Source organism: Alosa pseudoharengus, unplaced genomic scaffold (assembly GCF_046254945.1).
Source record: "Alosa pseudoharengus isolate Yale_2024_CS ecotype anadromous, Long Island Sound unplaced genomic scaffold, YU_APseudo_1.1 YU_APseudo_1.1_scf_22, whole genome shotgun sequence".
NCBI classification, from domain to species: domain Eukaryota; kingdom Metazoa; phylum Chordata; class Actinopteri; order Clupeiformes; family Clupeidae; genus Alosa; species Alosa pseudoharengus.
The window spans coordinates 13201108-13229102 of record NW_027468680.1 but is presented as its reverse complement, the minus strand read 5'-3'; the positions used below and the strand labels follow the sequence as shown (position 1 = coordinate 13229102).

General features: G+C 42.6%; 2 protein-coding genes across 3 annotated transcripts; one reads left to right on the top strand and one right to left on the bottom strand.

The window, feature by feature from the left end:
* Positions 1-2: 2 nt before the first annotated feature.
* Positions 3-26977, top strand: sec23a (Sec23 homolog A, coat complex II component). Of its 2 annotated transcripts, none has more exons than XM_076300608.1 (20): positions 3-94; positions 1153-1393; positions 1695-1752; positions 1908-1994; positions 2281-2517; positions 4353-4432; positions 4836-4980; positions 5441-5599; positions 5962-6077; positions 6542-6665; positions 6845-6925; positions 9356-9445; positions 16646-16752; positions 18087-18240; positions 19147-19224; positions 19714-19875; positions 20842-20928; positions 24694-24849; positions 25332-25397; positions 25770-26977. In XM_076300608.1, the coding sequence occupies exons 2-20, from the start codon at positions 1173-1175 to the stop codon at positions 25857-25859; spliced, it is 2298 nt and encodes a 765-aa protein (XP_076156723.1). In that variant the 5' UTR covers positions 3-94; positions 1153-1172; the 3' UTR covers positions 25860-26977. The 2 variants fall into 2 exon arrangements, with proteins under 2 accessions (XP_076156723.1, XP_076156724.1); XM_076300609.1 differs by having other exon boundaries at positions 30-89.
* LOC143139291 (adenosine receptor A3) lies at positions 11544-13865 on the bottom strand. Its single transcript, XM_076299895.1, has 2 exons — positions 13079-13865; positions 11544-11701 (listed from the first exon to the last, which is right to left on the bottom strand). The coding sequence occupies exons 1-2, from the start codon at positions 13773-13775 to the stop codon at positions 11544-11546; spliced, it is 855 nt and encodes a 284-aa protein (XP_076156010.1). The 5' UTR covers positions 13776-13865.
* Positions 26978-27995: the final 1018 nt, after the last annotated feature.

Below are 27995 nucleotides of genomic sequence, written 5' to 3'. Positions count from 1 at the left end.
TGTTGACTGCTGCTACGTAAGCACTTCGGCGTAAGTTCGCTGGGAAGTGTATGGGCCCCTTCGCTGTCAGTGAAAGCGGTGTTGAAAAAGTAAGGTATGTGTGTCATATTTTTTTATATAAGAAAATGAATGGTTCTTACGTACTCCCCATTATGCATGGTTTCTCGTTATACTATTTCTGAATGAAATGTGTTCCAATTATTCGTATCCTCAATGTTTTTGTCAAATTCTAGTATAATATTTTAACGTACTGGCTTAACGTTATACCGGTTGGATGCAGCATTGGTTCAACATTGACAGACTGGCTCTGGTTGCTATTACACGTAAGCTAGATACTATGATGTCGAAGGCTATCTTTGTTTAGGATGTGAGGCATTTGTAGCCAACACTTTGCCATGATGACTGTAGTTCAACTTATTAGATTTGTATTAATAAAGTGTTGGCATTTTGCTCCTGATACCAATAGCTAGTAAGCTAGGTAGCTAGCCAGCTACGTTAACGTTAGCTATCGAAGTTAGCCTGTCCCTCTCTAGAAGCTATCTGTAAACATAATTACGTTGTCGTTCCTCGGGATGATTAGCGACTTGGCTTCAATAAGGTTGGTGGTATCACCATTAGCTATAATGTGACTAACAGCCAAACAAAAGTAAGTTGGCACTGACGTTACTTGTCACAGTTAGCTGGTTCTCAACTTATTAGGACCCCAACCCTTTTTGTCATCCTCATGTTATTTCACATAGGTCAGCATCCCGTCATTGAAGTTTCAGAAATATTTGCAGATATTTCGTTTGCTGTAGTGAAAATAATATAATCAAATGTTTTTTTTTAATACACCAGGGGTTTTCCAAGGCAATAGGCTTCTCACGAATCTTAATATGTTGTAGACGTGGCTTAATCAGACATTTATGGTTTGATGGTATAGTGTAATAGTACCATTGCACTGGCCAAAAAGTCCAAAGGGTATACGAGGTAAATAAGGCAGACAAGTAATCTGGTGCCCTTTGGTTCTCTTTCCCCCTCTTACCCTCGCTATGCCTGATGCCTCATTTCTATTCAAAGTAACACTTATTAGGGAGGCTTTACTGGCTATTAAACTACCTGACCAGTACTGCTGTAGATACTGCAACGTTTGCTTTCCTCTTCAACCACCAGCCTAGTTCCCAGAGGGTGCCATGGCTACCTTCCAGGAGTTCATCCAGCAGAATGAGGACCGGGATGGTGTGCGCTTCAGCTGGAACGTCTGGCCCTCTAGCCGCCTTGAGGCCACCCGCATGGTGGTCCCTGTTGCTTCTCTCTTCACGCCTCTGAAGGAACGGCCGGACCTCCCCCCCATTCAGTATGAGCCAGTGCTCTGTAGTCGTGCCACCTGTCGCGCTGTGCTCAACCCCTTGTGGTAAGCCCAGAGAGAACAACCTGATCAGGGCACGGGCCAAATACTTTGACATTCACCTAACACACACTGTCACAAAATGTATCCGACAGGAAGGGCCTATATTAACAGATGACCGATAAGAAACTGATTATGATCACTGTACCCATAGTTTTTATTCCTCTTTGGACAGGCAAAGGTGACATAGTGTGCAATACTGTCTTGTGTATGATTTATACAGTCAAAGTAATGTTTTTTGCACACTGTTTACTTGTACAGTTTTTCCTTTTTAAACTTACACATCTGTCTTTCCTTTTTAAAACAGTCAAGTGGATTATAGAGCCAAATTGTGGGCTTGCAACTTCTGTTACCAAAGAAACCAGGTAATTCCATCCTAAAATGTTATCATTTATTAAATATTCCTGGCATATATTCATGTTAAATACTGTTACATGTTCACACATTATATATATTTCAGGAATAGGCCTATTGGTTCACAAATGTTCATGTACATGTTGCTTGTATGACTTAATTCCAGTTTCCCCCAACCTATGCTGGAATCTCAGAAGTGAACCAACCAGCTGAGCTCCTTCCCCAGTTCTCTACTATTGAATATGTTGTTCAGGTACAGAATGTACACTTTTTTCAACCAGTGATAATATCCACTGTGGGAGAAAGGAAACTATATATTTCTACCTGGATACTGAGTATTTTGGGATAATTGAATGTACTTAATTGTGTTAATGTTGTACTGTTGTATGTTATGTTTTTTTCACCATTCTCATTTCAAGAAGTAGAAACCAGAGATTTGTTATTCTCATATCACCTAATGATACTGTACCTTTGAAGATATGCAGTTTCCCTAGTTCACTCCTAGTTCACTTTGACCCCTCTCCATATTTTCATTACAGAGAGGTCCCCAAATGCCCCTGAACTTCCTGTATGTGGTGGACACGTGCATGGAGGATGAGGACCTGCAGGCCTTGAAGGAGTCTCTGCAGATGTCTCTGAGTCTGCTGCCCCCCACTGCCCTGGTTGGCCTCATCACCTTCGGACGCATGATCCAGGTGCACGAGCTGGGATGCGAGGGTATCTCCAAGAGCTACGTCTTCAGAGGCACCAAAGATCTCAATGCCAAGCAGCTACAGGTGAGGCGTTACTGCATAGGTTTGCTCTTTGGCTCATTACAAATGTCCTTGTAATACTTTTTAGCTGGGCAGAAATGAAAAAGCCAAAATAATTCAAATGAAGACTGCAGATGTTACTTTAAAAGTTGCAACACTTTACTTGACAGTATCGACATAAGAGCAGACACTTTCTAATGAGGTGACACAGCACTCAAAAAATCCTCCATAGAAATGCATGGGGTTAGTTTGTAATGCCAATATGGCAGTTGTATATACATATCACACCCCTTCTGCGGCAACTGAGCCAATCATGTGCTGTGTTGTGAATACATTGAGCCAATAATGTGGTGTGTTGTGAAGACATCGTGCCAATCATGTGTTGTGATCTCGCCGCTGGAGCAAGATTGGTATTGTGAAGCCTTGCGCACGCACATTTCTGCCGAATTAGATGCCCGATACGTGCCCAAAAAGCGTTGCAATATGGCCGCTGAGTGGAGGGACTTGCCTAAAAGGACTTTGATAAGAGTAACATGACACTGTCATGACACATGAACCCTAATCCTAACCTCTACCCCCTAACCCTAACCCTATTCACCATGGGTGTGTGCAGTACCAATGGGCCAGTGCACTGATGGCCAAAGGTCCAATATAAACTTTCATTCCCCTACACCTAAAGCTAATCCTAACTCTAACTTGTTATGACAAAAACCAAATGTCACTTAATAACAGAAGCGTTATGTCATAAACGTTTATGACTTGTTTATGACACGTTCTTGACAGTGTCATGTCACTCTTATGTCGATACTGTCAAGTAAATTGTCCGTATTTTGTAACCTGACTGCCGCAGTAAAAGTTGCATCATTTTGTTTCTGAAAATACTGCATATTGTTACTCTACACTTGCAATAATTTAGATGCATTTCAGAAGCGGACAGAGTACACAGCTTCATTACTTGAGTAAAAGTACAGATACCCTTTGCTAAATTTTACTCAAGTACAAGTAAAAGTACAACAGTCAGATGTCTACTTAAGTAAAAGTACTGAAGTACTTGTTTTTAAAAGTACTTGAGTATCAAGAGTACAAGAGTAGCCTACATTTTCTAAATATTGCATTACTACTGCCACAGTGCTTACATTTATGTACAGAAACGTCCTACATGGAGTTATGAAAAATGTTAATGTTAATACCTTGGAGAATGTAAAATGAATTGGAAGTAAAATCAAGTCATTTTCATCTTTTTACCATGTTGCCAGGGATGGGCAGTATTTCTAATACATGTATTTAAAATATGTATTTCAAATACAAAATACTATTTTGTAATTGAAAGACTTGAAGTGAAAACTATCATTAACTTTTGAAAATTGAAATAGTCTGGCGAGGTGGGGCCACAGGTTGGCACATTCCCAGGATGGACCTGCTGCGTCTTCATCCATTGTTTCGTCCATGGTTTCATCTCTTATCTAAATCTGACCATGGAGTTGACTTTGGCGGAAAGCTGAAAGGGATTGCTGGCTGTCCCAATCAGTGGTGCCTGCACAATCCAATCACGTTTGAGAGGGAAACAACAAATTGAGGGTTTCCGAGATTTTTCTTTTTTCCTTTTTTTTTTTAGAAGTAGTAATGGGTACTCACGGTTATGGATAGAAATGTAGTGGAGTAAGGAGTACAATATTTGCCTTTCAAATGTACTTGAGTAAAGTCATGAGTACTCCCCAAAAATGATACTCGAGTAAAGTACAGATACCTCAAAATTGTACTCAAGTAAATGTACTCCGTTACTGTCCGGCTCTGATGCATTTACAGATAACTGATTGTGTTATGAAATGTATAATCTGACTGTGAATGCTGTTTTTCAGGAGATGCTCGGGTTGACCAAGCCAGCAGCACAGCAGGCAGGAAGAGGACCCCAAGGCCCACAGGTTCCTCTGTCTAACAGGTACTCCATATAGCATATACAGTTTGTTTGGCATATTGCCATCTATCTAATGCCTTGGTTGCTGTGTGAGCTTTTAGAATTTAAATGAGCATTAGTGATCCAGACTCACTTGGTTGGGAGAAATAATGATATACACTCTAAAATGTGGATAAGATAAACCTTTAGCCCACATATCTTGATGTCATGGGCACGCTGGCGACTACGCCGCTTCATCCGGCATCTTTTGTCTTGTTGTTATGGGAATTGTTTGTGCAAGTGTAACTCTGCATGTTAAATGCGCTTTAAAAATAAAACTGACTTGACTTGACATCTCGAAAGACAAACTTTTACTGTTCACAAAGTGTAGCATTATTAGTGCAGGGATTAGGACTGCCTTAACAACATGGGCTGTTGATGTGCTCAGGTTCTTGCAGCCAGTCCAGAAGGTCGACATGAACTTGACTGACCTCCTCGGGGAGCTGCAGAGGGATCCCTGGCCTGTGACTCAGGGCAAGAGGCCGCTGCGCTCCCTGGGCGTAGCGCTTTCCATTGCTGTGGGCCTGCTAGAGGTGAGGGTGAAAACACTCAAACAAGTACATCAAGGCCAAGCTGGGCACAGGTGCAGGCTAAAAATAGCACATTTCAGTAGAGCAGCAGAAGATGCCTTCTGCTAAATTTGATAAACTCCTAAGATAAATGTCTCTTCTACCTGGCGTACGTCTGACTATTTCTGTCCCAGAAGACATTGTCACAGTGCTCTGACCTATTTTTTGTGTGTGTTCACTGAAACCTCTTTTAAAGTGAAATGATTAGTGTTGGCACTTCCAGGTGTATTGGAATTGATGTGGTGGAACTACTGTAGTAGCACTGATGTTGCTAGTAGTGTTAATATTGCAAGCAGTGAAAGCAGTTAAGCTTTTAGTACTACATAAATGTAATAATAATAATAATAATAATAATAATAATAATGTGTCACATTTTTATATTTTGTGATTTCTAATCTCACCTCTCTTCATCGCTTCATGGCAGTGTACTTTCCCCAACACTGGCGCACGCATCATGACCTTCATTGGTGGGCCAGCCACCCAGGGCCCTGGCATGGTGGTGGGCGACGAACTGAAGACGCCCATCCGCTCCTGGCACGACATTGAGAAGGACAATGCCAAGTTCATGAAGAAGGCCACAAAAGTAAGCAAAATTTGACTGTAGTCACCATCTCATAGCCTGAATGTCTCACACTGAACTGATTAACTGACCACTCGATCACATGTTTAGTAACCCACAATAGTATGAAAAGGAAAACCTTTTTGTTGGTATGAGAGAGTTTTTTTATTGCCTTAGACCTAATATTAGGTATTTTGCCTATTCATAGTGGTCATTATGTGCGGAATTCTTAAATCCAGAATTCTTAAATGACACTGTGGATGAATGAGTCATTGCTTATGTAACATGTGTACAGTACTCACTCTAACAGGCTTATAGGCTTTAGTGTGTAAATTAAGTGGCTCTATTATGCACTGCATCTAAATCGGCCCCTCAACGCATTCCAGCATTACGAGGCGCTGGCTAACCGAGCAGCGGCCAACGGGCACATCGTCGACATCTACGCCTGTGCCCTGGACCAGACGGGACTTGCCGAGATGAAGTGTTGCCCCAATTACACAGGGTGAGCGGCAGACTCCCGTCACATCCGCTGCGCTGCACCTGAGCAGTGCCAGTCCCAGTCCCTTCCTGTTGTTACCCAAATTACAGATCAAGTCACAGTTGTGGCCAAATTCATAATGATGAGAAAGGGATTGTACTGTAGACAGCCTACAGCTGTTGTTTCTACTTGGTCTAACATTAGGTAGATTGAGAATTGAAGCTGGGTTGGTTACATCAAAATAGATGTTTCTATTACTAGGGTTTTAAAGAAGTATAACATATCTGAAAGTATTTACATACTGCTTTTGTTTATTTCCAACTAACTTAAAATAAAGACAAATACATTTGTAAAATCAGTGGAATGGTACTCCACAAGTTTTTTAATGTTGGTGTTATCACACCTGTTTTGAGGGGCCTGAGGAGCCGTTGTACAGTGATAGTGTGTTTTCTGATATTTAATTATGGGTAAACCCTTTATTTGGGCAGTGGTTACATGGTGATGGCAGATTCCTTCAACACGTCACTTTTCAAGCAGACTTTCCAGAGAGTCTTTACAAAAGATGTGCAAGGATCCTTCAAGATGGCCTTCGCTAGCACTTTAGAAATTAAGGTATATTTATGTTTATATTTTGCTTTCAGTTTAAAAGGTAAAGAACCATTATCATGTATGACACAGTATTACCCCATCTCTATACATTACAAATTATGTGAAAACATGACTCACTTTGACATTGCATCACTGGAGGAAAAAGTGCTAAAAGTTGTCAAACCTGTCGGACTTCCTTTCAGACTTCGAGAGAGGTCAAGATTTCCGGAGCGATTGGCCCATGTGTTTCCCTCAATGCCAAAGGGCCGTGTGTGTCTGAAAATGTGAGTACACACACTGCTCTCACACATCACACTGCTTTCACACCTGCTTATACCTGGTTCATGTGTAACATGTGACACCTTATCACCGGGCGTCTTCCTTTACTCCATCTGCCGAAATGGCAAACAGCTGAAATCATGCACTTCTGTTTCCTATCTAAATGTTCCGTAAAGCTGAATTCTATGATCAGGGTGTCCGCGGGGTTGTAAAAAGTATTAAAAGGTAGTAAATGAAATAAGCCAAATTTAAGGCCATTTAAAAGTATTAAAAAGTAATAAACGTCATCTGATGAGGTATTACATTTTTGAACCACTAACTATGAGGTTTTCCATTTGTGTTAACTGCAGGCCTATCTCCTAAAATTCGTGTGAATTTATTTATATTATATTAATTATATGTGCGAGTAGGACCTGAGCGATATGTCAGTGTGCGTTCGCGGTAAAAACTTTTAGCGACCCCTCAAACTCTATGCTCAAAGTTCCCCAAACTGTATATATGGCTGGCTTACTGCCAAACTTGTTGCCAAAAGTTTGCTACCATTGACGAAGTCATGGGAAAATGTAATTTTTCGGACATTTGGTTAGAGGACTCAAAATTCAAAGGTTAGGCTAGTTGGCAACAGCCAAGAGGCTTATTGCCACGTCTGTAAAAAGACAATAAATGTCACCTGGATGGGAGTGAATGCCGTCAGGTCACATATGGAGTCTACTAGCCAGCAAACAAGAATGTGTGGACGTAGTCAGAGGTGGAAGAGTCGACTGCCTGGCTCAGTGGCTCATCGGCTACCAGCTACGCTACCAGCTGTCATTGTCATCCAAAAAAGTAATCATTTGCGCCATCGCGTTTTCAATCACACAGGCTGTATGAGCAGCAGACATAAACTAGGCCTTAAGACCTTAAAAGTCCCCATAAAGGCAGAAGGCCTTTTCATTCAAACAAATATATAATTAAATGAAAGGGAAAAAAACAAGAATATAACATGTAAACATATGCACATGTTATAAGGGTTATTTGCAATGAGCTACCCCTGCCTTGACTACAGAATAGAGGTTAAATATAGGCCTGACAGTGTTGCTTTGTTTAGGCTATAAGATTTAACATTTTCTTCCCTCAGTAAATGTCATGTTAAGGTTAGTTTAACAGGTGTTACCTTTACATTATTCAAAGCTTGCTCAGGAGCTATAGGATTACTCCCTTGATGTAGTATGTGATGAGATCAAAGTCCCAATAGACTTGCTTAAAATTAGTTGAATATAACAACCTGTGTAGGTTTGTATAGGCTGTATTGTAATATGCTATCAATATATTATAATATAATATATTTTAAGTCAATTTGTCCATTAGTTTCCACAAAATTCCCCAGAAGTCACCATTTAAGGGGTTATTTTTCAAAAATTTCGTCACGAGGAGCATGCAGGCCCAAAAGTATTTTTATCACATGGGGCCCACATTCTCCAGCAGCACCCAATTAATAATTAGTATTTTTGTAAAATGTGACCACCTATATTTGAATGTGATGCCTTGACTGGCAAATTATATGAGACAGCAAGGGTGTGTGTGTGTGTACTGCGTATGGTCGTGGGCCTTTTTGGAAGAAAGTCCAGTAAACCTTTTCTGATTTTCATTTGTCATTTTGTCTTGATTGAGATAGAATGATAGTGCAAGAAAGAGTGTAGTGCTGGAGATGTGGTGTGTGCTCTTCCTACACATAACAATGAAATAACTTTTTATCTTGGGTTAGGATTAAATAACAAATAATTGTGTATAGGCCAGTGTTTTTATTGAAGCAAAAAAGGAACAAAGTATCCAGTAACTGTAATAATAGATACTTGATTTGAATTGTAAGCATTGCTACACTTTCTTACTCAGAAAGTTAAGTAACAAAATGACAGTAATCCATTACTTTATAATTAGTTACCCCCAACACTGAATTTCGAAAGGTTGCCGCTAGTTGCAGCTCGAAGTCGTGTTGGTATTAAAAAATATTGTGAAGGTATTAAAAACGGTATTAAAAGGTATTAAATTCAACTTAAGAATTTCTGTATATACCCTGATGATGCTAAACGTGCTCTTTTGGGAAGATTTGTGGTACTATGTAGTAATAATTCTGTTAATAAAGGATAATTCTGGTATTTAGCACTTTGAGTCCCTTTTCTGGTTTGTTTTGGATGAGCTAGAGTGGTGGACACCGAAATTTTGACGATGGGTCCTGTCTCGGCTTTCTGACTCGTTTTGAAACGCCTCTGACTGTTTCAGAGTGGCTGGCTATGGGCATGCATAAACATGTCCTTAAAACAACCCTTAACGTTCGTTTTCAAAACTGTGCAACTCACCGAGTGGTGATAGTGTGTTTATTTAATTGGTAATTAAGTGTTAAATCCCCAATTAGACATTCATGTTCCTCACTCTATCCATGCTTCACACCCTCACAGGAGATTGGCACTGGTGGCACATGCCAGTGGAAGATCTGTGGCTTGGATCCCACCACCACTCTGGCTATCTACTTCGAAGTGGTCAATCAGGTAAGGGTGTGTGTGTTTGTGTGGTTGCCTCTTAGATCTGTCTCAGCTGAGCCATCATAGAGCAGAGTGGTCAGGGGTAATTTACACAGACCCGAGGGGGATAGCCATGTGAAACCACTCAATCGTTACCTCTCCTTTCACGTCTGCAGAGGAAGGCTGGCCACCCAGATTGATGGGATCTAATTTAGAGGCGTTAAAGTGGATGAGGAACCTGTCAGTGGTGCTCATGACCGTGGTGTAATAGCTAGAACTAATGGCACAATCGCATACACAAAAACTGGTGTACTTAGTTTGTGTAATAATATTAGATGCAGACAACAGTCTTTTGCTGCATGGTCTAATGGTCAAATTACATCATGTCCCTCACAAGGTCTTTGGATGTTTGTATTGTCACACACACACACACACACACACAAATGTTTGTATCATGGGACAGATGACACAGCACTCAATGTTTCTGCATGTTGAGTCAATGCCATAGATGTCATGATAAATAGACTACGCCAGCTTTTAGCTCTACATATTGACTCAGTCGAGTTTCATCACCTAACCTCTCAGCCTTACAACTTCTCACTGGAGATGAGACTGATCTGTCCTTGAAGCTGAGTCATCTCCAGCAGTCATTTTGAGCTGGCACCATTCCCAGAGTTTTAGCCACCTCACGAAAAGATTGGGAGTGTTACTTATTTTAACCACTAGAGGGTGCAAGGTCTTCAGAAATGCACTGTTAAAACTGGATCTCTTGATACTTAGTAATACCAGAGTGTTAAGGCGGAGCTAGTAATCAAGGATCTTTGGTAATACTTCTGCATAATATTTGATGTCTAAATGCGTAATATATGAGGTAAACGAGATGACTGTAGAGAATTTCCATTTTAGTTTGGATTGTTAAAGACATCCCAAATGTGACATGTTAACAGTATTACTGCTGCTCAAGTAGTGAGTTACTCTGTCTGAATTACTCTTACTGACCAGAAAGAGTAAGGACAACATTTAACATTGCTTCATGGTAGTAGCATGTCTTTTTTTATTTTATTTTAATAAATAATAAAAAATAATGTAGCCATGGTTTGAAAACATCCCGAATCCTTTGTTGTGTTTGGCGCAGTGTGAGTCGTGCCCACTGATGGCATTGAGAGTGCACGTGTTGGCAAGCGAGTGAGCTGTTGTTTTTTAACTTAAGCGGCTAGAGGAGGTCCTTTAGTGGTCCCCGCAGTGGCATTGACACAGTGGTGTGCAGACAAGCAGTCCTTTTGTAGAAAGAGAAGTCTTTAGTGCACTGCTGTCTCCTCACTCCTCCTCACTCTCACTCACATGTCACTGCTGCGTCCACACTTGGCTTGAAAAGCGCTGGAAAAATGCAAACGTCTCTTAAGTCATTTTGTGGCCTCCATGTGGCATGTTGCTTTGCGTTTTCTTTTTTTTGTTTTGTTGTTATTTTGTTGTTTTTCTGACCCGTTGATGTGCACTCTGGGATTGGCTCGGCCCTGCACTGTGCTAGCTACTTGGCTCATGCTCATGCTCATGCTCATGTGCTGGGTGCTGATTTGTGCTGATGCTCATGCCCCGTGGGATGCTGGGAAGGGCCTGCGGGCGCTCGTGGTTGGCCGGCGAGGGGCGGTGGTGGTGCGGACGAGCAGCTCTCTCTAGCGCTGGCCGGCTGGGTGGTCGTTACCTGAGACAGGGAGGTCTTGCGGCGCTGCTGGAACGTCTGGCGCAGCTTGGTCAGACTAAGCCACAGGGCCGCCCGGTAGCGTCTGAGAGAGAGAGGGGGGGGGGGGATTTAAGTAATTTGTCCACTCATGAAAGTAGACTTAAATTGCAAACTCTGTAATTCTACGTTTAACTCGTCTCTTAGGCACATCAGAAAATTGCCCTTTAGCCTGACAGATGCTTGGCGACATAACAGATAGCCCCCAAAGATGTCATTGAATATTGATTCTGCTGGTACAGTATGTTAAAATGCAATGCAAGGATGCCTGTTGCAATCAGTAATGGAAGTAAAAGGATGTATCCGTAGATTGGAAAGTCTCTCCTTTGATTGATAGACTGTATTTGTGTGTGTGTGTGTGTGTGTGTGTGCGTGCTGTAGTGTAGTTTACGTTTGAGTCATTGAGTTGATCCAGGGGTTCAGTGCGGAGGTGAAGAGCATCAGCCATGTGGCCACAGCAGAGACAGGCTCAGGGCTCTCCCTCCCCGTTAGTGATTCGTAGAAACAGATCACGATGTAGGGCATCCAGCACACCAACAGACACACTTTACACACACACACACAAACACACACAAATTCAGAATGACACATTGTGGTTCATTGAAAATACACATACATAAACATTTATTTACAAACACAGTATGTAATGTATCTTGTGAATACATGCATCTACAGACAAACATAAATACAGAGCAGGTCATGTAGCTATCGTATTCGGTTTGGTGTTATTGAATTCATTCTCATGTTTGTGTAACAGCTGTTTTCATTGCTGAGGCTGCTGTGTAATATCGGGTTTCCATGGTTTCATGGTTACTGAAAATTCTGAAAGTTTTTGAATTGTAAAATGCCATTTTCCAGGCCAGTGAAAGTTATGACATTCAGGAAATTCTTTGAAAACATAGTGGGAAATAATTCACATATGAAGGTATAATGAAATCGAAATGTAGGTATAATGAAATGTTACTGCTCTGGGGATAATGTTTCGTTGTGCACATTTCTGTAGTGTGATACAGTTTCCACTTGAATTGACTAAACTCAATAATATTATAGACTTATAAATATGTAGTTTTTATAAAAATGTTTTATTTTTTGTATTCAATAATTAGGCCAAAACTGTGGAGTGAAGTATGCAATTTTGTGCACTTTATGAAGGTTATGAAAGGTAAAAAATTAAGGATCCTTGAAAAGTCGGTGAAAAAAAAAAAGGCTTTCAGAAAACACAGCAAGCTTGAGTTGAACTGACCAGCTCCAGCACTGTATATTTTGATTCTGTCGCAGCCATTTTACACAAACCACTTTGAGATGTGACCATCTCTCAGATCATCACATAAGCAAAATTCTATGGCAGTAGAGAGGTATCAAAAAGATTAATTTTATAACACCACACTTTTAGAATTTATATACACTTTAATGTAACTGGTATGTTACATTAACTGGTAATTGACTATGGATGTATTTGAGAGTGTATTTTTAATAATGTGGTAGTGTAAAGTAATATGTCCATCAAGTAAATAGTGTGATAGTGTTAGTAAGTAATTTATGTTCATTAATGTCAGGATATGAACAGCATGGGAAAAACACTGTGTACCTTTCAATACCAATTCTAAGCTGTTAAGTCATTGCAAATAACAAACAGCTGTAGAATTACTCTTATCAGTAAACCAACAGCTGTAAAATTACTACTCCTAGTAAACCTCTACTGCTTTGATTTACCTTACTGTTATGATATTTTTGCTTCAAGGCAGCAATAGCCTAGATCAACAAACACTGCTATTTCAGATAATTACCTGGCCTGGCTGAGGTGATGAGCTGTACCCAAACACAGTTCCTTCACATTCCTACTCGAAAAAATGAGGCATGTCACTGCATGTTGTCACGGACACAGGGAGTGCCTGTGTCCCCAGCCCCTGCTGCGGTCTTACCTACGGTGGCAATCATGACGACGGAGCTGCGGAGGTAGTTGTTGGCGGGCACGTAGAAGCAGTGCTGCTCGTTGCAGACGAAGGTGCCGCGGCGGGCCTGCTTCTTGGCCACGTAGACGATGTAGCCGTACAGGCAGCACATGGCCAGGATGGGCGCGATGATGCCCAGGCCGACGAAGAGCACGTTGAAGCCCATGCACGAGCTGTGGAAGCTGGGCGCGCACACGTAGCGTCCGGCGCTGTAGCCGTAGCTGCCGAAGCCCACCAGCGGCAGCGCGCCGATGAGCAGGCAGTAGCTCCAGACGGCGGCGAGCACGGCCCAGACGCGGCGCGCGGTGAAGACGCGGGCGTAGCTCAGCGCGAAGCAGATCTCGGTGAACTTGTCCACGGTGACCCAGGTAAGCGAGTGGACAGAGGCCAGCTGGAGCAGGACAAATATGAAGGCAGAGGCCTGGCAGAGCGTGCCCTCACTAGGGTAGCCCTCGGTGGGCCGCAATATGCTGGTGTGGGCGCTCAAGGGCATGATGGACAGGCCCAGGGCCAGGTCGCACAGGCAGAAGCTGCAGGTGAGCGGCCAGGTGTCCGTGCGCAGGTTCTTGTTGAGGAGCGCCACCAGGAGAAGCATGGAATTGCCGCACACCGAGCAGGCGCTGGAGCCGATCATGAGCGCAGCGTACGCCACTGCACTGGACGCCATACCCACATGTGTGTGTCTCTGTGCGTGTGTGTGTGTGCGCGACGCGTGTTTTTGTTTGGTAAGTGTAAAGCTGGGAAGATTTTCCTCAAAGCACTTTCTCCTCTTCGCTCTGCCCTGGCGTGCGTTTGCGTTCAGTACGTTTCCAAACAAAAATCAGAAGTTCATGAATGCATAGTCCACAGTCCAGAATGTCATAGTCCAGGTAGAGCTCCTACAGTCAAGTTAAGCCATGAGAAGAGACTGGCGACGCAGATAGATGTGGTCACCTTTTCATGGTTGTGTGTGGAGCATCTGTCACTCTCAGGAGACTTCTGCTGCTATGGATCTGCCAGTCTCCTGCTGTGTTTGAAGATCCTTCTCTCTCTCATTCACTCACTCACTCACTCACTTACTCACTCACACACACTCAGTCTTTCCCTCTCTCTCTCTCACACTCTCTCTCTTTCTCACTCACACACACACACACACACACACACACACACACACACACACACACACACCAAATCTCTCTCCATGGGGACCTGAGCAGTACACCCCTCACCTGCCTCGCCTCATGCTGCCAACCCCCACCTCACCTGCCACTGTAAAAAGACAAACACGCCACTTTCCAGCGACACAACTATGCAACAGTCTCTCTCTCGCTCTCTCTCACACTCTTTGCTCTCTGTCTCTCACTCGCTCTGTTGCTGGTGCAAATAAAGTGGCTAACATTTGGAGAGCCCAGAGTTGTGTGGACATAGCGCTCGCTGAGGAAGGCTGTAACAGGGCCTCTGTGCAAACAGCCGAACCCGCATTCAATATCCTCTCCCGTAATGGCTGCTGCTAGCCAGGTTAATAAGGCCTTTTGTGCCCGAGTGTTGTTGTGGTAATTGGCAAGAAGCACGAGAGTAATTCACTTTAAGCCCTAATCATTAATGATCATGGGGCCTTGTCTGCCTTGTGTTAAGCTCTTTGGTCACCAATTAAAGGTGCTTGTTTTTCTGCTCTGTGTTGAGGAAGCTGTTCATCAGCACCATCTTCTCTGTGAGCTAATGTACAGTCTCTCCCTTCTCTTGTTTTTTTTTTCTTCTTTTAAAAACATGGCCATATTTGTTTGAAATTAATTGCCATAGTATCATATGATAATCCACATCACCCAGGGTCTGTAAGCCCCTAATCAGATGCTTGTGGATCTGACATAACAACAGAACATAATTAATATTGTTAGTGAGATCATTTCAGTGTGGGGATTGGAAATTACATGACTGGAAAAATCATCTACGACCCCCAAACAGAAAAAGTTGGGACGTTGTGTAAAATGTGAATAAAAACAGAATGTAATAATCTGCAAATCTCTTAAACTCATATTTAGCTGCAAAAAGGACACAGACAATATATCAAATGTTGAAAATGACAAATTTGACTGTTTCATGGAAAATATATGTTAATTTTGGATTTGATACCAACAACTTGATACAACAACAAAAAAAGTTGGGACGGGGGTAACAAAATGCTGGAAAAGTGTAATGATAAAGAAAACAAAAGGAGGAATGTTTCAGAACTAATTAGGGTAACTGGCAACACGATTGGGTATGAAAAAGAGCATCCTAGAGAGGCAGGGTCTCTTAGAAGTAAAGATGTAGGGGTATTCATCACTCTGGGTAAACCTGTGTGCACAAATGATGAAACAATGTAATTTTAATGCTTCTTAACATGATATTGTGAAGGAGATTGTTGGGGAGTTCATCATCTACAGGACATAATATTATTAAAACATTCAGAGAATCCAGAGAAATCTTTGCAAACAAGGGAAAGAGCTGAAAAACAAATTGGATGGCCGTGGTCTTTTGGACCTCAAATGGCACTGCATCAACACCCAACCTGTTTCCAGACCTGTCATTGTATGGGCTCAATAAAAAACTTTTGATAACTATTGTTTTTTATGTGCACAGTTTGATACACATTTCAAAAACAAAACAGCTAAAATTGTATTGAGATATCATACAGAAAATACCACCGTCTTATCTGGGCCTGAGTTTGTTTAAAATGGACTGAGGTAACATGGAAAAAGGTCCTGTGGTTAGACCAATCAAAATGTGCCGTTCTTTTTGGAAATCATGGACTCATCTGGGCTAAAGAGGAGAGGGGCTATCCAACCTATCCAACTTGTTTTAGTGCTCAGTTCGGAACCCAACATCTATGTCGATGTGGAGGAGCATTAGTGCCTACAGCATGGGCATCTTACACATTTGGCAAAGCACAATCAATTCTGAATGATGTATACAGGTTTTGAGCAACATATACTGCCATCCAGGCAATGTCTTTTTCCAGGGAAGACCTTGAATATTTCATACATGCTCCCGTCCTAACTTTTTTTGAAACATGTTGCTGGCATCAAATTAAAATTAACATATATTTTCCATGAAGTAGTCCAAATTTTTATTTTAAACATTTGGTATGTTGTCTATGTCCTATTTGCTGCTAAATACTGTATGGGTTTACGAGACTTGTATACTATCACATTTTGTTTTTATTTGCATTTTACGAAACGTCCCAACTTTTTCTGTTTTGGGGTTGTATGTAAATCAGGACTAACCATAGAAATTATGTTATGATTATTGTTATGGTTACTTAGCAGATGCTTTTGTCCAAGTCGACTTACAATAAGAATATAACATAACAAAAGAATATAACATTTCAATATTTAAAAATGGACAGTTTTGTTAAAAAAAATTGGTACGCCCATGTTAAGCAAAATAGTATCAGTTTATCTGTACTATGAATATGCATGTATAATAAGGCTGTACTTAACTGGTGGAGAGCCGTGGGGGTCGAATCGCTCTCATGTGCAGTCATCTGATGTGTGTCTGTTGGTCTGTGTTCTGTTCCAGCACAACGCACCAATCCCTCAGGGCGGCCGGGGGGCAGTCCAGTTCGTCACGCAGTACCAACACTCCAGCGGCCAGAGACGCATCCGAGTTTCCACCATCGCCAGGAAGTTAGTACCACATCTCTATATCTCTGCGTGTGTGTGTGTGTGTGTGTTATTGTGCTCCCCCACATCAATGTGTGTCTTATTGTGTGGGCGCATGCTTCCCCAAGTTGTCAAAATGGCCACTTTCCTGAAATGTGTGTGTGTGTGTGTACATGTATAACATGTGACTAGGTGTCTTGTAACCTCTTTGCTCATGTCTAACATTTTTATGTTCTGTCTGTAGTATCTCCGCTCACCTAAAAACACAAGTGTATTTACTGACTAAAAGGTTGAACTAGGCTATGTTGTATGTGACATTGAATTCATAGACTCTCTATTTCTTCACAGACTTCACAGACTCATTTGAAGTGTTTTTCTGAGATTGCATGGTGGCTTCTTTTCCTCTCCGTCTTTCCAGATACTTTCTATCTTGTGGTGTCAAGTTTGTGCAGTTTCCATGACGACTCACAAAGGCAGAGACCAAGAAAGGAAGCCTCCATCCTGTTGGGAATGTGCTGCACTCTCAGTCTAAACAGCGAGCCAATGTTTATCAAAGCCATTTTGCCATACAAGTTACAAAACAAGACCCCTGGCTCCACCTCTTTACACTAGCAGGCTATTATGTAAACGCACAAAACCGATAATTCATACCTAAAAAGTGTATTAACTAAGGCAAGGAAGAAAAAGAGAAAAATGGAGACTAATCTTTCTCAAGGTTGTTCTCAGGCTTGCCATTGACTTAACAAATGCAATTAGTTGAAAGCAATGTTATTTTTTAATTGGCACTGATGCCACTGATTTCAGCTTAACTTCCTCATAGAGATTAGTCTGTTATCCCTCACCATCTAACTCCTGGTGCTATAATGGAAGTAAACCCTTCATAAAGCTCATGTGCTTATCAGTTTGCACTTAGTGTAGGTCTTGATCTGACAGGTCTTTTCAGAAGGGTTGGGGTTAATTCATTTTCCATTTTGTGATTCATGATTTGCATGCTCGGCTGCACTTTTTCATTTGCTATGCTTTCCCCGCAATTCTCATGTCTGCTCATTTTGCCTCAGTTCAGAGTTCTAGAATCAGAATAGGTTTGAGGTTTCATCAGGCAGGAGATCCTCAGGGGGTGTCTCCATCATCCTAGGAGGGCCAGAATGAGGACGTGTCCCCCAGTAGTGGAAGCCATGTCTCTTTTGGTCTGTGCGTCCTTTAGGACATGACCACACAGTCTGCCCTGGGCTTATTTTAGTAAAGGAGGTGATGTTACGGTAATGATCTAATTGCAGTGGCAAGAGTCACTCGGTTAATTCCAGATTTGTCACCCTTTTATGAAACTGCCCAACCCCCCCCCCCCCTGTGTCTCTCAGCTGGGCCGATGCACAGACTCAGATCCAGAGCATTGCAGCCTCATTTGACCAGGAGGCAGCGGCCATCCTGATGGCGCGTCTGGCTGTGTACCGGGCCGAGTCGGAGGAGGGACCGGACGTCTTGCGCTGGCTGGACCGACAGCTCATCCGCCTGGTAGGTCCACTGACTTAAGCCCGGACGCGGTCCCAGATGTGTCCAAATGTCCAAATCCGTTTAAACCCTCTGCACAAGAAGGGCAGAGGGTTTAAAATGTTTCTAAAAAGTTTTTCTTTTTTTGTTAGATTTTTTTTTTTTCACTGCTTACGTTACAGTGAAGCCAAAAGACCAAAATGTTCTCTTTAAATCACATAACTGGAACCTTGAAGTGTTCCTCAGTGGGCACAAGCACAGAACTCCTTTTCCTCTCAACAAGCACCCTTATAGAGATGTTCCTGCAGAGGTGTTAAAGCTGAGCTCACATTACACAGAACTTGCCAGACTGTGTTCGTGTCTTTCACGGACTTCTGCTCTGACAGTCATTTGGGGGGGGGGGGGGGGAGACCTCTGCTATAAATGATTTATTGCAAATGAGCACTCCCATCCCCATCCCCTGTGTCTGGGCTTGGGCTGCGTTAATGACTAATGAACTGGTGCATGAGTGTCCCATTCATAGGTCACAGCTTTCAATTCTGCAAAGGGCTGAACTACTCATAGCCCCATTCGATACATGTCTTTTTAGGAACTATATCATTTGAAGTCCATATTTGTAAATAGGTGTTATAGAACATCTCTGTCTTTGACTAAATATATAAAAAAAAAACACACATGATGCATGAAATTGAAAATCATAATTAGATGTGTGTTTTAACTTAACTCAAATGCTAAGTAAATAACAATCTCCCTACAAGGTTTGTCCTGTAGTCGATTTCATTATGCTCCTGTTGACTCTCTCACCTTGGAGCAGCTCGGGACACAGTTACCTGACTGTTGCCTGAATGTGATTGTTTTTAGGATGAGAGAGAGAGAGATGTATGTTTGTATGTTTTTAATGAACTATTCTCTTGGTCTGTTAATTTTTAGTGCCAGAAGTTTGGAGATTACCACAAGGATGACCCAAACTCATTCCGCTTCTCTGAGACCTTCTCCCTCTATCCACAGGTCAGTGTGTGCTTTTAAATGTTGCTTTGTAATGGAATCATTAGTGTGAAGCAAACTTAATAAACGCATCAAATGAGTTATTTGATGTTAACTGATACATAATTGTACTTTTTGTATGTGGATTCATTATCATTATTCATGTACCATAGTATAGTATATTAGTATAGTATATATACTCTTTTGATCCTGTGAGGGAAATTTGGTCTCTGCATTTATCCCAATCCATGAATTAGTGAAACACACTCAGCACACAGTGTAGTGAAGCACACACTAATCCCGGCGCAGCTGCCTGCATCAACAGCGGTGCTCGGGGAGCAGTGAGGGGTTAAGGGCACTTTCTCAAGGGCACTTCAGCCGTGCCTACTGGTCGGGGTTCGAACCGGCAACCCTCCGGTTACAGGTCCGAAGTGCTAACCAGTAGGCCACGGCTGCCCCAAACCAGACCTTTTATATTCACATATCTGTTTTCTGTTGTTTGTTTTTTCGTAGTTCATGTTCCATCTGCGGAGGTCTCCATTCCTGCAAGTCTTCAACAACAGCCCAGACGAAAGTTCCTACTACAGGCACCAGTTCATGAGACAGGACCTCACTCAGTCGCTTATCATGATTCAGCCCATCCTGTATGCGTACTCCTTCAGTGGACCTCCGGAGGTTAGTAGTTAAGAGGAGACTATTACCCTACCACCATCCCCACCAACGGTGACAGAAACACACATGCACAGATGCACCTACATTTACACTCACACTCACACAGCAAGCACAAAAGCACCAAGCACAAAAACACAGGGATGGATGATGTTGATGAGGCATCATGGTATCGTTCACTTTTTGAATACACCATTTTCACAGACCAAAAGGCACAGGCACAGTGAGATCCAGTCACTTATCCATTGTCTCCATCTGGCTGCAGGCCTCTGAGTGGTATTTGCACTTTCAAGAGGACATCTGATGTTAAAAGTAGACACATGACTAAACCACTGAATGTAAAACATGATGTGATCACACCGAAGCTATTGAACTCGTTATGAAGAGAGGTGTCGCTATAAATGGAAAAGAGAGAGCTGCAGGGCAGGGCCTTTTTTTCAACAGAGAATTAATTAGCAAGGACACGAATAACTGTTTGTGTAAGCGTGTCTGTGTGTGTGTGTGGGTGTTGCTGTGTGTTTGCTTTTACTATTTTTACGCCTTCTTTTATGACTTGACTGAACTGAATAGGTTACGCATGCACCCCTCTTCGTCAGGGGCTTGTTACCAGGAGACGCCTTGCGTTCAGGCCGTTTGTTATGCCCGTCCTTCCTGCGTCTGTTAGCAGAGCTAATGGCTCCTGCGCCCTCTAGAGCTCCAAATGGCTGCGGTTTTGTCTCAGGGCAGCCAAGCAGCTGCTGTTGTGGGGTGGAGAAAGATGCAGACCATAATGGAGGAATACGTCAGACTAGCTAATGTAGTTTCAGGGAACTTCAGGGAACTTGGCATCTTTGTCTCACTTCCTAGCAAATATTGTATAACTCAGGTTGAGGCACCCACCCCCGCAAAAAAGCTTTTCCAATTGTAGTTTTCATCTCTTCCATGTGTATCAGATTGATTGATTGATTTTGTCTTGTTGTTTTGTCTGTGTAGCCTGTGTTGCTGGACAGTAGCAGCATCCTGCCTGACCGGATCCTGCTCATGGACACCTTCTTCCAGATTCTCATCTACCACGGAGAGGTAAGCAAGGTTAAGACACTGTCCAAGCAGCTGTGAGGAGTGGAAAGTCAAACGCTTACCTGAATATCAGGTGTCTCCGCCTGAAACTAGATCCCAGGACTCCTGCGATCTTTGTGAAATCTCTCCAAATGAATACCCCTCTGGCTTCACTCATTTGTATATTAGGTTTGATAACTTTCAGATGAAGTGTTTGCAGTAAATATCAGAAAGCGCTTTCAGACATACGTGTAAGACCGGAGGTTCTGCCGATGTTAAACGGTGGGGCCGTATATCTGAACGACATAACCGGTCAGATGGAAGTCCGAATTCACCCGGTCTTTATACTACCCCCGACCTAGTATTTCCTCCGGACATTATGTAAATGTGCTGTGTCTGAACGAGGCGTAGAACATGCGGTTAAAATTCACACCTAGTGAGAGGGCGTGTTGGTGCGTCCATGTGGTTAAATCTGACTTAAATGCCAGTGTTATGATGGAGTGGCATAGTGCTGTCCAGAAAATCTCCAACATGGAAAGATGCAGACATCACAGAGCTACTGTCCATGAGGGCATACAACATTTTGATAAAACACATGAAGGGAATGGCACGTTGTAGCCTACAACTGCATGGCAAGGCCAAACGAATTCAAAAGACTGAATCATAAGCAGAAGGCGCTGAAAAGGCAGTAGCCTACAGCGACGTCGTTGACGACAATAACAGGAGTATTTAATAAATTGTTAGCCAACACGGTTTTCTGTTCATTGATAGCCTTAGGCAGAATTAGGCTACAGAAAAGAATACAGGATTTTTTTCTCTCCCGGCAGTAAAGACAGTAGATTCGTGTTTAAAAGTAAATGAAAACTAAAGGTAGGCTATAGGCTAATTATGCATATGACCCAGAGGAGGCTGGTGATCTGTCAAGAATGATGAAGATCGTAAGATACAGATGGTTTTATTGTTGCTGTCATTATTACCACAAACACGAATTGACAACGAAACCATGGCGATCGTGGGTTATATCTTGCCTGCTTATTAGGCCATGCACAGCCCTGTCAGAACTCCGTGTAGCATGCATAGCCTACTGGCAGTTTTCATAGACCATCACCAACTAGTTCGCACTTTGGATATATCGTTGGATTGTGAAAAGCCCAATTTCGAATAACTACAGTACAACAGATGAGGTAGGATGCATCTTTTGCAATTAGAATTTCGTGTTGGACCTGTTGCCTATCAGTAGACATGTCATCTCGAGTTCCACGACAGCTTAGCTAGTGCCACCGAAATATGACACTGAAATCCTTTCACTATTGGAGTCGCTCAGATAGAAACAGCTGTAACGTGGTTAGGACACTTTTGCTGTGGAATGGAGACGCCATAAGTTAGGTGTGGTTTTGACAATCAGAAAAGCAATATACTGAAATAGTTTAATGATGTAAAGTCAAGTGCTGGTCTGGTGTGTGTGCACGCAGTTTTTATTGATGAGTCGGAGTGGCAAGGGCATTATAAAACTTCTCGCTCTTAGGCCTACTCATACACCGCGTTGAAATGCTGTCTAAATTCAAATCATATCATGCTAGGGGAGAAATCGTTGGACATCCATTATTTTGTTATTCAGCACCCATGGTCAAAAATATGTTCCCGCGCACCTGCATGGGGATAGTATGCTTTTGGAAAAAAATAAATCATGAAAAAACTTCACTGTTATGTAGTATTTTGTTTGTTGCTTAAAAACGTTGTATGATGGCCTTGAAGTCTACAGTTAGCCTACTGAATTGGCTGGTAGCCTACCATAAAGTGTGTGCATGCTCTCTCTCTCCAACGCAAACCAGATTCTGGCACATAACGTTGAAAACAGATAAATGTGTTCACTCGAAGCACACATACAAATACTGTATGTGCGCACTTACGTGACTATCCTACCTCAAGTATTAGCCTACGCACAATAGATTTATCTTATTTAGCCTATAATGCATAGGCTACACTTTGTAAACAAAAAGCAGCTGTGACAGGCAGCGGCCGCATATATTCTGCGTCATATATCTCGCATCTTGTGAACTCTAAGCCCCCACCCCTCACTCGACAACCACACGGAGATTCTGTAATGTGCGTGAATGTCGTTCACACATACGTCCGAATAAGGTCAGTATTAGGTCCGCAGGTTAGCATCATATCTGAATCATCCGAAGGGTAGGACCTCTGTTTGACAAACCTCCGCATGTACTCCGGAGGTTATATCTGAAAGCGCTTAGAGAAAGAAATATTTCCCTACTGGTAATCCATTTGATTGCAGACACTGTTTCACTGGAATCCTGTGACTTGCACTAGCTTGAGGTGTGAGCGTGTTAGAGAGCTTTATTTGGTGCCATTCCACTGCCTTGAGTGATTTCTCTAAGGGTTCTGTGAGGTTACATCCAATATCTGACTGGTGGAGTAGAAGAGTGACTTTTGTTTTTGTGTTCCCGAACATCTCTGTAGTCTTTGGGTATCTACCTCCATGTTTGAGGGGATTAGGGATAATTGTAAAGCTTTACAAATGGAAATGAATAAGTGGGAACCTGAAATGCAGACTGAGATGCATGCAGTGCATATGACTAGCAGGGAACTCTGGACATACAGCTCTGGAAAAAATTGCAAAAATTGAGACCACTGCACATTTTTCTGATCTCATCCTAGGGTTGCTGAGTGACATTCGAATGAGTTGACGGTCATATTCAAATTAGCAGTGGTCTCTTGATTTTGAATATGAAGGTCAACTGTAGGATGGCATCAGAAAAATGTGCAGTGGTCTCTTTAGTCGTTTCCAGAGCTGTATATGATTATCTATGCATTATTTATTTTCGACCGGAAAATACCAGGCCGATCTTTAATCACTGGTTGCAATGCTATTGCAACAGTTTTACTGCATTTAGCAGCACAGGCCCTAGACAGGGTTTTTTGTATTTCAAATCCACTCCAGTGAGATGGTAAGGGCTGGGAACAGGACGTAACACCTGAGTGGAGTTAGTGCCTCTTTATCTGCCAGTAGTGGAGGGAAGTATGGAAGCTTTGGCAGTAAAGACAGGGGCCCACAGCAGTGCAAAAAGCTGAGAACATTATGGGATGGAACACATCACAGGAACAGCTTGATGTCATAGAAACAGAGCTCCTGTGTTGCAGTGGTTGTCCTCTGTCTCAGAGAAGGAAGGAGAGAGACCGTGTGGAACGGCTAGACAGAAGCTGCCCATGGGGTGAAAATGCCTTTATAGATTTTAGGAGGCTGAATTACGCTTGGTCAAATTTTTCATCAGTAAATGGTATTTTTTGCTTGGGTTCTCAGGCATTTCACACCATTATCAGAACTCTGTATTATCCACAAAATATTTTAGCTTTTTATTCTGGTGGAAAAATCAGTGTTTGGACCCGTGAGGGAAAAATAAAAACTGAATCTGCTGGCTCTGCGGTCTGCTCAAATGATACGTTTCAGAGTACCCTTTCTCTCTGCCTCTCGTTCTCTCTCTCTCTCTTTCTTTCTTTCTTTCTTTCTTTCTTTCTTCCTTCCTTCCTTCCTCTCATATTTCCCTCTTTGGTGTTGAATGAAATGCTTCTGAGTGCCCTGCCCTCTGTCTGTTTCTCTCTCTCTCTCTCTCTCTCTCTCTCTCACACTCTCTCTCTCTGTCTCTCTCTCTCTCACACACTCTCTCTCTGTGTCTCTCTCTATCTCTCTCTCTCTCTCTCTCTCTCATTTCCCATCTCTGGTGCCCTGTTTAACCTCCTTCACTCCCTCTTCCTGTCCCCCCCCCCCCCCAGACGGTGGCTCAGTGGAGGAAGGCTGGCTACCAGGAGATGCCCGAGTACGAGAACTTCCGGCACCTTCTGCAGGCCCCTGTGGACGACGCCCAGGAGATCCTGCACAGCCGCTTCCCCATGCCCCGCTACATCGACACGGAGCACGGAGGCAGCCAGGTCAGGCCCCACACACACACACACACACATGTAAACATGCTGAACACGCACACACACACACACAGGGTGTATGAAAACAACCAAGTCAGACATCCCCATCCATACAAACAAGCAATCACAGCCACACACATAGCACATGTCAACAATCAAGTCAGTTAGTACACACACACACACACACACACACACACACACACAAAAACACACACACAGCGAGTTAATGTGAAAGCATCTTGCTTAGGTCATAAAACAATCGCTGCACAACAAGCTCAGACACTTCTGATGTTTTTCGTGGGAGTACATAGTGTTGATGAAAAATGTCCTTATTACCCCCCTGCATAGCTCTTCATAAAGTGTGTCTGCCTTTGCCTGTCTGGCCTGCTGGATGGGCTCCAGGGCCTGCGTCCTGTCAGTGTGGAGGATGATGTTGCTCACAAGCTCCAGTGAGCTGATCCATTTCTCTTCTCTCCCGTCTCTCCACACAGGCTCGTTTCCTGCTCTCCAAAGTCAATCCATCTCAGACCCACAACAACATGTATGCCTGGGGCCAGGTAAGATGTGTGAAGCTGCTCTGTCTGTGTGTGTGTGTGTGTGTGTGTGTGTGTGTGTGTGTATGTATGTGTGGGTTGTAAGTATGGTTGTCAGTACTTCTAAATAATTCTAACATCCTGTGGTCTTCATATGTCTACACCTAGAAGTTACTGTGTTATTTATGTGTGTGTGTGTGTGTGTGTGTGTGTGTGTGTGTCGTTTTAAATAATAAATACCTCGTTACAACAACAAGCAACAAAACAACCTGACTCTTTCTTGCTTCAGGCTAGCATGTTTCATTAGCGACTCTGCCGAGAAGAAATTGAAATGTGTCCTATTAAACAAGGTGGCTGCCATGTCTAAACACTCTTTTCTGTCCCAACTTTGGGCAGGAGTCCGGAGCACCCATCCTGACGGACGATGTGAGCCTGCAAGTGTTCATGGACCACCTGAAGAAATTGGCCGTCTCCAGCGCAGCTTAAGGGGTTGGGGTTGATGATGGGTAGTCGGGGGGGGGTTGGGTTTGCTGCTTATTCAGCTCGCCACCCAACACGCTAAGAGACCCTCATTCACCCCAGCCCACCCCCTCAGCCCTGCCAATATGAACAGCCTCCATCCCAAAGGCCTGTGAGGTACAGGAACTATCAGTCTTGAGGAGACTCTTATCTGCTCCCAGAGATTACCATATTTTACCATTTGACCCCTCCCCCTTCTCTCTTCATATCACTTTATCTGTGCCTCAGTGTGTTCCTTTCATCCGTCTTTTCTTGATCGCATTTCTCTTTCATATTCTTTTTTCTTCTTTCCTCGTCTTTCCTCCTGCTGTTTTTTTTTATTGTGGAAACATTTACATAGGAAAGTTACTGCCAACCGAGTCTTGACACTTGAGCCTCACAATGTAACTATTGTCCTAAGGCAGTCTCCAATGATTGTTTGAAAAGACACAACGATTGTTACTGAATAGGAACGCATGAGGTGCTGTATATGTGGGTGGGTAAAAAAAAACGGCAGAGCAACTTGTCTCAGAAACACTAACTCGACTCCCTTCCGAACTGAGGATACTTTTTTTCTTTGACGTTCAATTTTTTTTTCTTACCCCCCCCCCCTCCCCCCATGTATCAAACCCTCTGAATAGTACATTTCTCAAACACTTCCCACAATAGCTTTTTGGATGGCTTATCTGGATAACTTTCTATTTAAAAGAGTGTGAAAAAATATGCTAAATCCAACAATAGCCTACCTTGTATCAACGCCGGTGGTGCCACTCTTGTTGGTTAGGCACAGAGATGAACAAACTGCCAGTGTGCCCAATTAAGCCTGAGTGCTTTTGTTCTCACCCCGGCCTTTGTGGCGGCAAAAACAATGAGTTATTTATAGAGCCCTTATTCCCCCCCCTCCTTTTTTCCCCTCTGTCTTTCATCAAATCTCTCTTGGTGGTTCTATATCACATTATGCTGGCGCATAAAGTACAAAGCTAACAGTAAATCCTAACACTCATGGACTTGCTGTATGCAAACGCTGCCTACCGTCTGGAAAGACTTGGATATTTATGCATAGTTTCTAACAGTATTAGTGGTATTTCTTAATAAAATGCTCCTCAGTCAAACATGAGCTGTGTGTGTTTTTTCTTGATGGTCTGATGAGCAAGCAGAATGATATCAGCAAGCTGATATTTAACTATCAAACTCTCAAGTTTTTTATTATTATTCTTTAAAAAGTCTTGCTGTGTTTTGGTAAACTCTTCACATTCTGCCAGCTAGCGATAATATGCACTTTGAAGAAGCAATATCATGATGGTGGCTGTAATGGAGCAATAACTTCCAAACCACAAATTGACAATGTGCCCTTTCTGCTGCAAAACAGTCAGTCAGAGCGCTGTCGAAGGAACTCTGAAAGGAGAAGTATTGAGTTAAATCTGTTTCAAAATTAAATTCAGTATCACAATGGTACCATTAAAAGCAGTTGAATGGTACTTCACTGTCGAGAGTGACAGAGCTTAATTATATGTTGAAGGAAGATATGTTTTTTTTTTTATTCTCACGATTCTTGTAGGCAACGTGGATAGAATGCTTCCATCAAAAAGGCAATCATTAAGTCTTCTCTGATGTGAAGACCATGGCAGACAGCTTCATGTGCTCTGATTGTAATGTGAATAGCACTTAAGTAACGCATCACAAAAGGATTTCTTTCTTTTTCTTTAGAGTGATGCTAATACCATAATAGCCACATCACTCTGATGGTCGCGGCTGTTCTCCATGACAACCACATGAGAGCAGCAACAGTCAGGCGAGACCTTCGTTGTTCTTTGCTGTGGTGATTAGTCTATTGAGTTTAGCATGTGCAAAAGAAGTGCCTTTTGAAATGACTGATCGGGCTGTACATCAGGGTCGTGCAAAATTCTAATTGCTATTCTGCTTCCTGTTTGCTACCTCAGTTGAAATGCAAGTGAAATTCAAGAACTAAAATGGAATTGAAGAGCCAGCTTCAATTCAATTCTGGAATGTTGCAGAACCCTGCTGTACATACACATAATGTTGTATTTCCATGATGTATCTGTAGAACGAGTTGCAAAACCCTGCTGTACATACACGTAATGTCGTATTTCCATGATGTATCTG

Excerpts from the sequence above, each read along its gene's own strand:
- sec23a (XM_076300608.1), top strand. The coding sequence starts at position 1,173 with ATGGCTACCTTCCAGGAGTTCATCCAGCAGAATGAGGACCGGGATGGT. Across the intron at positions 2,518-4,352 it reads TCAATGCCAAGCAGCTACAG|GAGATGCTCGGGTTGACCAA; the intron begins GTGAGGCGTTAC and ends GCTGTTTTTCAG. Across the intron at positions 6,666-6,844 it reads CTAGCACTTTAGAAATTAAG|ACTTCGAGAGAGGTCAAGAT; the intron begins GTATATTTATGT and ends ACTTCCTTTCAG.
- LOC143139291 (XM_076299895.1), bottom strand. The coding sequence starts at position 13,775 with ATGGCGTCCAGTGCAGTGGCGTACGCTGCGCTCATGATCGGCTCCAGC. Across the intron at positions 11,702-13,078 it reads CGTCATGATTGCCACCGTAG|TGTGTCTGTTGGTGTGCTGG; the intron begins GTAAGACCGCAG and ends GTGTGTGTAAAG.